The sequence below is a fragment of the Henckelia pumila genome, chromosome 2 (genome assembly GCF_033568475.1).
Source record: "Henckelia pumila isolate YLH828 chromosome 2, ASM3356847v2, whole genome shotgun sequence".
Classification (NCBI taxonomy): Eukaryota; Viridiplantae; Streptophyta; class Magnoliopsida; order Lamiales; family Gesneriaceae; genus Henckelia; species Henckelia pumila.
The window spans coordinates 130,002,727-130,014,066 of NC_133121.1; the positions used below are offsets into that span (position 1 = coordinate 130,002,727).

At 38.4% G+C, this 11,340-nt stretch overlaps 1 protein-coding gene across 1 annotated transcript; it reads right to left on the reverse strand.

Annotated features, from left to right (window-relative positions):
* Positions 1-1,605: 1,605 nt before the first annotated feature.
* Positions 1,606-11,025, reverse strand: LOC140879442 (brefeldin A-inhibited guanine nucleotide-exchange protein 2). Its single transcript, XM_073283135.1, has 11 exons — positions 9,589-11,025; positions 7,597-7,914; positions 7,090-7,432; positions 6,565-6,987; positions 6,173-6,462; positions 5,544-5,817; positions 4,369-4,868; positions 3,908-4,229; positions 3,444-3,804; positions 2,603-3,285; positions 1,606-2,426 (listed from the first exon to the last, which is right to left on the reverse strand). The coding sequence occupies exons 1-11, from the start codon at positions 10,785-10,787 to the stop codon at positions 1,815-1,817; spliced, it is 5,325 nt and encodes a 1,774-aa protein (XP_073139236.1). The 5' UTR covers positions 10,788-11,025; the 3' UTR covers positions 1,606-1,814.
* Positions 11,026-11,340: the final 315 nt, after the last annotated feature.

Consider the following 11,340-nt stretch of genomic DNA (forward strand, 5'->3'; position numbering starts at 1 on the left):
GCAACCCACCACAACCCACCACTAGGCGGGGCAGGGCGGGTCGGCCCACCTTTTAGACGAGTTGGGAAATTGTCAACCAAACCCACCGATTTTATATGGCAGGACGGGACAACCTGATGGATCTTAGCACATTTTGAGTTTACACCTTTATCTACTTTGTATAACTAATATATAATAAATAAGTAATGTACGGGTTTATAATGGGATCTATCGTTTCATTATTAAGTACCATTAAATACAATCAAAATTAGTGAATTTGAAATCTTTTCATCCAAGTGCAATCTTAATTAAAAGCTTGATTCAACAAATTGGGATCGTGTTAACTTCATCAATAATGGGGACCAAGTGCCCCTAAGATCTTCCAACCTCAAAAACCAAGAAAAATGAGTTCGTCCCAATGGAAAGCAGGATCCAACAAGAACTAATTCTGTAAAAATTAAACCGAAATGGAAATTTTTTTATATAAATTATATTAAAAAATAATAATTAACTACTCACCTCAATCTTCATAAAAAAATTCGCATTTGTTTTATATTACGATAGTTTTTCTAGTCTTGTAACTAGAGTAGGAAAAATTACATTCTTGGTTTAATAAATTGCATGTTTTTCATTTTAAAATTGTGTTGTCGGTCACTTTCTATGGCATTGGTCCGTTAATTTATATTTTTTTCAATTTTAATTATTTTTTTATTCAGAAAATGATATTATAGTATCAGAAAAATGATTATAAAAAAAAACAAAAATGAAAATTACCATTTTTTTAATAGGCGTTCCAAAACTAATATCCAGCACTCATATACGCTTGAAATCCTCGAAATTTACAAATCCATCAGATTCTCTATCAACTCCTCTGATCATTTTCTTACACTCCCTAATCCTGCATTTCCCGACCCTAATCTTCCAAGAACCCTTTGCAGCTCCCTAGCAGAAATCAAACCATTATTCAAAAACCCTGAAAACCTGCATGAAACTACTCTCCATGCAAAACCCATGTCCAGAATCTCCACTGTTTTGCATCACTCTCATGAATTCATCGAAGCTCACGAAGCCATCTCCGCCTCGTCCCCCAAGCTTAACACAACCTGTTTGAGCTTCCACGGCGATATCTTTCCATCTCCATTCGTGTCCATGAAACTGAAAATTTGTTGCGGTTAATTGGGACAACATCTCCATGGCTGCGAAAGGTGAGCTGGTTAAAGAAGTTAAATCAGAAGATAGTTTCTTGGTTCTTCTTCTCTTCCATGTTCCGAAATCACAGCAGAAACTGGGGTTCGGGAGAAGTTTTCTTGATCGGTTGAGTGGTGATATCCGTGACCGCAACAGAACTAGATAATTAGACTATTTATTTCATGTGATAATAGCGGTTAAAAGTAAACTCAAATAATATTATATTGAACAACAAAAATATAATAATATCCAACAAGATATATAAAAATAAACAAAGAGAATATAAATTGGTAAAATTAGTTAATTACATATCTACAAGCATTGTATTAGTGGTACAGTGGCACATTCCGTTGCTTGTCAATTATGTATCAGCTTGATAAATAAAGCATGAACTACACGTATGATATGCTCAATTAACATACAACACTGAACTCGTCATTCAAAATAAGAACCTAAAGCTTGACTATTAAAAGGTCATCTACAGCACTGGGGAGGTAAAAAACCAATACCCAACTTCTCATACAATGTAATCCCTATATTTTCCTCCAAAACAATCATAATAAAGTAAAAGAAAAAAATTTATATAAAAAAAGAACTCAGATAAAAGTATCGTACATCTCCAAGAAAACTTGTAGGTCTTCAAAGGCTCAACAAGACCTTAGTAGAACCGGCCCAACCGATGAATTGAGCATGTCGCTTAGGGCCAACTGTACCTCATTTGAACCATGCTCGCAACTAATCAAGCTCGAAAGCAAGGGGAAGAAGCGAGACAAGTTCTTCTCGAATGAAGAATCTCCTAAGCTACAAATAGCCTGTAAAGTAGCGACAATGAGAGGTGCTCGGGCAGCCAATTCTCTCCGTCTTCCAGAACCTAGAGGTATCATCCAGTGGGTGTGTTGGTTGGGAGCCAAATCAGGAATCTGCGCCGAGCATGCAACTTCAATGTATAACATCAAGACCTCCTGACAGAGGTTGACAAGGAAAGATTCCACCTCCAACTCCTCATAACTAGGAGGATGGTCGAGTAAAAGATTCTGCAAAAATGTCAGACATATTTGATAAGATTCATTCTCCAGGCGAAGCAGGGGCGGATCCTGCATTTGTGTCAGGGATCCAAGTTCTAGTAGCTTTGAACGCAGAACTGCATCACTGTTTATCTTGTGAGCATGAACTGCCACAGAGTGGACTGCATCGAAGAGTATAACAGTGTTTTTAACTGATAGTTGAGCTCTATACATGTTGTAAATCTCCATAAATGCCTGACATGATAAATGGAAAAACTATCATCAGAAGTTGTATGATAAATTAATCATTATGTACGACTTCAAATAATAAAAGCTAAACATCAGCAGGACCTGCGGTTACCAAGAGGCTGGTTTAACAGATGGCCATAATTTTGAGGGAAAAAAGTTTAATTAATTGAAATGTTACCCACCTGTACTAATAAAAGCTGAATGGCAGCCCTACATCTGACATTTGATATAGCGGCTTGCAAGCGATATCTCAAGTTATCTGAATCATCGTTGGAGGTAATTGTCCCAGAATAGTCATCATGGGTGTTTCCATGCAAATCTTCCTTATCTCCCCATATTTTACCTTCTTCATTAAGAGCAAAAGAAAAATCAGGAAGCGTTTCTTCAGCAGCTTCTTTGAGAGATGAAACCACCTCAAACCACTTGTCTTCAGAAAACAGTTCACCAGCATTGCTCATCAAGCGAACAAAAGCAGCAATACCAATACCAGCAAGGCTTTGATGAGGTCGTTTAATAAAACTAACCAATAAAAGAAGCACCTTTTTTAGAAGGGGGTTGACTGTGTCATAGAAATTAACAAAAAGATCCACAACCAGTTGTAGAGCCAATGTGCACGTCTCATAAAGCCATGCATCTTGATCAAGTTCCTCCATGTCACCATTGGGCAGGCGCCCCAAATTGTTTTCGCCAGATGGATCTATCGCACGTCGAGCATCATCGAAGATTCTAAATAGGACAGATTCAAAAACCTTTTCCCACAATGGTAGAGAAAAATGTTGACCATAATTGCGTAAAGTATCAAAAAGTACTTGCAAGGCACTCTTCCTGATTTCAGGCCTTGGGTCAAAGCTCAGTTCAGATAAACCTAGTGACACAGTGAGAAGAAAGGGTGAGCCGATTATTTTTAACTAAACTTGCATTTCATTTTGAATAACCAGAAGAAGAGAAACTGTTAAAACAGATGATGGTTCAGAACGTGATCATTTATTACATAATCAACAACAAAACCAATTGTTTGTTTACCTGCCAACAAAGGAAACCAGAAATAGAGATGATCCACTTTCTCTGTGGATTCTCCATGGTCAAATTTTGTATCTTTTACTTTCTGAGGTGAAGATGGAGAGACCTTTTCAGAATTTCCCTCGCCGATGTCTCCTTCAGCAAGTTTTGCAGCACAGAAACGGAGGAAACCAATGGCATTAAGACTAATGTCTTTGTTAAATCTACTATTGGTGAATGCAATGAGGCAATTTACACAATCCGTAAAAGTGGTTGTTTCAGTTTCAGTTATATAAGGAAAATAGTCTCGGACAATTTTCTCAATTATTTCAAAGGCTAGAAGGACAATGTTCTTATGGTCATCATAAGCGGCAGTTGTAAAGACCTGCAAAAGTGAAGATTATAAGAAGCAGCTAAATAGAGCCAGGAAAAAAAATTCAAAACCAAGTGTATTAACAAAAAAATTAGCAATTAAAGCATTTAATTACCATGAACATACTCTTCCATCCTGACTTGACATTATTTACACGAGACAACACCATTTGAGAAACACATCTGATAATCAGTTCTCGGATTTCAACAGCACTACTTTTGCGCATCACAACTACAAAAGGCTTCATAAACTCATTTTGGAAGTTATAATTAGCCAACTCTTCTCTCTCCAAGAATTTCATTGATAACTGGCGTAAAGAGTCCATTGCAAATATTGCAATTGAAAGGTTTTCCGAACAGCCAATGGTCACAAAGAACTCAGAGAGTACTAGCCAAATTTTTGACCAAACAAGCCTAATGCGGTTCATGTTATAATGCCTGTTCAAAGACAAACAAATTACCAATGACTTGCATTGCCAACAAAACAAGAACGGGGGGAAATTTTGAAGTAAGTTGATCATATAATTATGTTAGAAACAGATTCAGGACGAAAGGAAAAAAGGTAACAATAACATACGCAATTTCAACAATCTTTGTAAGGCTGAAAACCCGCGGATCAGAGGTAGATCGCAATTCATCCATAGATACTTTGCACAGAGCCTTTACAAAGTCGACTATTGCCTCACTGTTTAGCTTCTGGCTCCGTGTAAATATGCGGTTTACTTCACCAACTTGTTCCAACATGTTTAAGTTAGAGACCAAGTTATTCATCTGTTCCGAAGTAATTCCAGCAGCAGCATTACCACCAACACCAGCACTATCATATGAACCCCTTCTCACAGCTGAAGCTGCGTTCTGAATCTTCCCAGGACCCTTCTTTCTCAGAACAGGAAGAATATTAGATTTAGTTTGTTTAGATTTATCAAAGTCATTCTGAGGAAGGGCAAAGAAAGTGGCATCTGGTGGAGCACCTTCACCCAGGAGATGCAAATGTTCAAACCGTGAAACACATGTTAAAATATGTTCCCAGGCATCCTGCAAGTAATTACCATCTTCCTCTGCTATCGTAACTATAGCCTGTCGAACAAAGTTAATTGAAGGATCAGAGTTGTTTCAAATGTCTCCACTGCATTGGTGATGTGCTTTTTAAACTCGGATTAACTGCATATACAAAAGTGACACTGTGGAGACCCAAAACAGAAAAGTAACTTTTAGACTCAGAGCTGGCAACATAGAGAAGTGGGAGGTGAAAAGGGTCACATAAAACAATCACAAAATACTCCCAAATGAAAATCAGAGTAGTGCACCATGAAGATAGGTAGTCAACGCAATGGAGGCAGTCATAGGAGGCAGGACGTATTAGAAAATCCTGCAATTTTTCTTTGAGTATGAACATGTGCCTAATTAGGAAATAGGGGATGGGAACATGGGTATATCAAACGGGAGCAGAGACCAATACGGAATAATCAGCCAAAAGTAGACAAGGTAGTAGTTTCATAGTTTATTAAACCCATTAAAGCTGAAAAAAACATATATCCACGAATGAAATAGAAGGGAAGAAACCAAACAGGAAACAAGAATGGATGGTGAAAGATATTGTTGGGTGACTCGGGATGAGGAGGGAGACTTATAAAACCATAGAGTTGGTTGTTATCTTGAGCAGGCAGTAAGCTGAACAGCATAAATTACTTTCATTACTCTTTGGAAAGAATAGAGATTGGAAAAGGATTCAGACATTCAGTACATTCTTACCTTGATAGCATCAATGTTTTTTTGTTTTATGTCTGCAGGTGAATGGAGGGACGTAAACTTGGCTAATGATGTCACAAAAGCATCTCTATGAGTTTTCATGGACATCGCCGCAGTAACATAAATTGCACTGCGAAAACCTTCCAAGCATAGTTCTATCACAACCTCATCATCGGTTTGGTCCAGAGGAACACTGAAGGCAGCCAAAGCGGGAGCCCAACATGCCTCAATCATGAATCTGAGGATCACCACATCTGTTGCAGGATAATATACTGACCTACAAGTTGCCAATGCAAATTCAACATTAAAACAAATCTGGCGTATATACTGAAGCATGATAACAATCATTATTCCTACAAACAAGAAAGAAAAAAACTGTCCGTTATCCCAATCATGAACAAGAAAGCAAGTCCAGCCATTCATCAAATAGTAATTATCTTCCTCATATCGTTTTCGAGTATGCTTTTGTGATAAATGTATACATTAGAGCATTTACACAGACTACACTTCCCAACATATTGAACGAACGTAACAGATTAGGGGAAAAAGTCTCAAACTAAAGCGCAAATATGCTCGTCAAGCAGCAGGTCAAGTCTTTTAGACTGTGAAAAATATTTCATAGTTGATCTTACTCGGATTTGCGAGCTTTCTCTTTAAATTGTTCCTGCATGTGTCTCATGAGGTTGTCGCCAGTTTCCATATTGTCCTCACCCCGCTTACGGATCACTATATTCAGTATGCTGTCTAAGCCTAACACTCTGTTTAGGTTCACAGATTGCTTCTGTTGGATGGACAAATTATCTTCTTTCATTTTAATCTCACTCTTCGATATTCGTTCAAATAATGATCTCAAGTACTCATCTGGTAGATCTTTTCCATCATCAATCCCACGATTGTTCCGAATAAAATCCTCAGTAGACATCTGGATAAATGATAAAAAAAAATGATGAAGATGAAGAATAGATTAAATCTCTGTCACCATAAAATTTTAGTATTTTACCCGTGTTTAAGCATACAAAAATACCTTGTTCTTGACCATAGGATTATGAGCATCAGTGTTCAGCAGTATAACAGAGTATGCAAGCACATAAGCCGTGTCAGCACTGGTAAAGACCTTGGGATTGCATTTGCAGTACCTTTCAGCAAACTTTTCCATGATACGATCTATCTTCTGAGCCTCACCAGGCAGTCTGAAGCCTTGTAAGAAAACCCTGATTGCTTCATCAAACTCCATGTCTTGGAAATCAAAGGAATCTACATATGCATGCATCACTTTGAGAGATAAATCTTCTCTTTCACCCAAATAATCACCGATCAGAGTTTTATCTAAACCAGATGCATTCTTGAGAAAATCAGCTATCTCCTCTGGCGAATTTCCCACCTTATTGGCATTTATAAGAAATTCAATACCTTTTTTGGGTTTACGGTTAAAAAGAGAGATACCTTCCTGTCATACATGTCAGATTAGATTCCATGAGTTATCACCGTAGTGTCAGAAAAGATACATTTATCCTTCAAATTAATCAAACAAGAATAATGTGAAGTGCACCTGAAGTTCAAGTTTATACGCACGACGCTGCTCTATTGTTGAAACATCAGAAACTTCAGTGGAGGTTTCAGAATGACTATCTGGCGATTCATTTGGCTCATCTATACTACCATTGGCCAACGAGATGCCGGGATCAGAACTGTTGTCGGCAGTTTCAAATTTCCTCGCAGAACGAGAATCTGAAATGCGCAATTGTTTGTTCATCCAGTCACCCATGCATTTCAAAATGGCAACCAAGCATTTCATAGCTTCTAGTTTCATGGTAACATCTTGAGGAGGTTGAAGGGTAGTAACAACACCAGGAGGAACACCCTGAGCAGTTTTAAGAAGTCCATTGACCATTCTGAGATATGAAAAAGAAACGGAGAAAGATACAGAGACTTTAGGTTCCATAGATAACTGCCCAGACACTTATACCTAACAGTAAATAAGCACAATAACAAACTCAAAAGCATCAATGCAAAGACATTCATAATAAATAATGTACAAATAACAAAAAAAACAAACCTCTCAAATATATTCGAAGCATTAACATCACAATCATAGTTAAGGAATATGTCTATCAAGATCTGTGAATCAGCACACAGCTTCTCTAGAAACCGAAGCACCGTCATCTTTTGCTGAAAATTCGGCTGCGCAACATTTTCCAATACTCTAAGGACGATCATGGGGAAAAAGACTCCAATTTCTGCCTTCAGACCAGCTCTAAATCGAGAGACAAGACTTATAAATATTGAGCAAGAGAGCTGGAAAACAATCATAAGGGTTGACGCACTGTTCTTCAACAGCGACAGACACAAGTACTGCTTTATAGCATCTAAAAATCTGTTCAATAAGAAAAAAGCAGAGTGGTGTGATTAATAATATTTACTAAAGAAAAGCAGCCAATTAAATTGGGAAGAAAAAAAAAATCTAAGCCATGCAAAAGAAGAGTGATCTAATATCAGTATATCATGCAAGCAAAGAGTTCTACCAAATTTGATGACGGTATCGATTGAATTGCACAAAAGATAGAACAAACAAACTCATTGGAGACGGCATGATTTGCAAAGAGATCCAATAGAACAGGACAATAATTATCACATTAAATGATTCTAAATGTTGTAGCTCTCAAACAAGCCCTTTAGATTCGTTCCAATGGTTCATCCAAGCTTAGTTAGAAATTGCAGCAACTGGAGAAGTTTTGAATCTTTTGATGCAAACTAATTTAATTCACAAAGATACGTATTTATAATAAGCTCGATAATACTATAATGCATCCTCTCCTCATGCGAGAAAGGGTTCGAGTAATCAAGCCAGTGACCAACCATATGCGACGAACAATGAATGATGTGCAATTCTACCGGATCCAGCTCAGACAGGTAGTTTAGATGATAGAAGGACAGATTGAGATTAAAAAAGAAAAACTTTATGAAATTTGCAGCACAAAGAGGAGAAAAAAATTGCAAGTAAAATCAACTGGCATTACACCGTTCTTCGGTTTACAATATTTATAAGTGTTACCAAAAAATAAAAGTATAATTGATGCTGATAACTTCAGAATTCAGTTGAATTAAAGGTGTCCATGTCTCCATGTCTAGGTATATAACATCCATCCTCATCATAATATTTAGACAAGTAGGATTAATTAAATAATTATCCATATTTTGGCTGCATAATAATTAGATGGTTAAATGGACATTATGTTCATGTAGTACATAAACATTTGCAGATGTATTCAAATATACCTTGCAGCATTAATTTGATATGCATTTTACAAAATTTTGGAGTACAAGAACGTGTTTCTAATCCAATAAAACTAGTGCACGGTAATATTTGCTGCATAGAAGAAATTCTCCAAAATAAGCTAGATGATTTACGGTTTAATCATAGGTACTAAACTACCATAGCAATATTAACAACTCGGCATTGCAAGTACAAGTGTATACCTATTTCATGCAAGCAAGAGGAGTTCACAAAATACATAATTGCATTTCGTAAGGGTTATATACTATTTTTATACCTAATTCCATGATGTAGAGATCCTACCTCAAATTGCTTCCTCAAGTAAAAACACCTTATAATCAATATCACACCAAATTGCACAAGGGATCCACTATGAAGGCATTGTATCAAGTGAAAATCAAGGGGTAAGATTCACTTAGGATTTTACCTACATGGCTACATATTCTGAGACAATAAATGCATGAGGCATGTACGTTTATTCTATTGTGCTATAAACCATTGTAATATAAATATTTAATCTTGCAGACATAACACTCGTCTCTTTTTCAGTTAAGGCATCTCCAGGAACCACTCCTAATAACAAAGCAACCAAAAATTTCTACAAGTCACTACATATCTATTGCATGCCACAAGCTGTAAATTCATCAGCCAGGCATATATATCCAACTGACCGTACCATACAAAATACAGGTTTCAGAATTCATGGATTCACTAGCAAAAGTTACTGAATTGCTCCCATAAAAACAAATTGAAATAATGCAGCACTTTCAATACCTTTCACTGGTCCTAAAAATTGCACCAGCATTCTCCAACAAAATCTTGAGCAATTCCAAAGCCACAATCTTCCCCTTCATTGCTTGAGGATCTGCCACAGCATCTTTAGGAGGAGTCTTCATCGAGAGCTTACATAAAGCCCGGAAAACCAAAAATGCATCTCGCCTCAACTTGTTACCAATCTGAACCTCCAAGTCATCATCTCTTTCCCCTTCGCCATCCGCCAACTCTCCTTTCCTTCCCTCTAAGGCTGTCTTGTACATACTGATCTCCCAATACTTTGCGTCCAGCATATCCTTATCCGTTGAGTCCAACAAATCAGCCGGATTTGTGCCCTCAACAGTCGATGTCTTAGTCTCAAACGCCCCATCATGTGCCCCAACAGCTGATCCCATGCCTGCCCTAGGTGTACTAGGACTAAATACCCCATCAATATCCTGCATTATCTTGGTAATAAAACCCTGAACAAACACTGTCATAGAACCATCCACGTCTGCCTTCTCAATTGGTTCCATGAGCTCTGCTACTACAATTGGCTGCAATGGCACCGTAGATGAATCTGCCTCCATTCTCCGAAACACAATAACCAGCATTTGAACCAGTGATGCCTTCGCAGTAGTTTGATTCACCACATTCTTACTACTCAAGTAAATATCATAACACGTCCTCACCACCTGCAGCAAGCAATCTCCATGAATTCTCAGGGAGACGGAAGTCACAGCGGACAGAAGCGCCTTGATCACCAGTAATTCCGCATTTTCATCCCCCAAATCGTGGCATTTACACACAGAGTCGATCAATTTAGAGAGTAATTTGGCGTCGGGGCCACCAGTCGGGTCCGCCTCGCCACGTAAATACCCATGTGCGATCAACTTCTGAACTGCATCGAGAGCTGGTTCGGAAACTTTAAGGTAACTAGAGGAGAGTGCGTTGATTATGGGGCTTAGAATGAGATCGGAATCAAGTAGTGGCAGTTCTAGGAGGACGCCAGGATGAGATGACGAGTCGGTATCCGATAGGGCGGAGGGTGAGGTAGGTGGTGTGGTAGGGTTGGGATTCGGCGAAGTGAGGCGTTCGATGACCGATTTACACTCGGCTGCGAGCTTGGAGTGCTTCCGCCAAGAAGCGTTCTTGATGATCTTGTCGAGCGCGGGGACGAGGACTTGGTTTAAGCGGGAATCAGCTTCCGAAGAAGCCATTCCCGGAGTCTGAAGATAGTGGTGGCGGAGTTGGATCTGGAACTGTAACTGGAAATGTAAGGTGGAAGTAAGGTCGCCTGATTCTTTCGATTAACGTGATTGCTTTTGGCGTCTACGGAGGAGCGAAGGACACTGCGGCGGAGACCGCGGCGGCGGCGGTGGTGGTGAATCTAGGCTGGATAAACGGGAGGAATGGTCATCCGGATCGAGGATTCAAGGTAGAGAGGAGGATGGTCGATTTGATGCACCGGTCTAAATTTGACGATGTTGAAATGACAGGGATGCCCTTTGGTTTGACTTGGGAAAAATAACTATTAAATTTAATTAAATTAAATATTATTAATCCTGCACAAAATCTGTGCGATTAACAAGAACAATGACCGATACCAGTAAGCAGGTGGAGCCTCGCAATCGCTTATTAAGAGTTTAATACCTAGTTAAGTAGTGTTTATAAATATTTAAAAAATAATTATGAATTTTTCTTTGCAAAGCTTTGAGCAATCCCTTTTAAGTTAAACCCGATAATTTTTTTCCAAAATTTTTCTTGGTAATC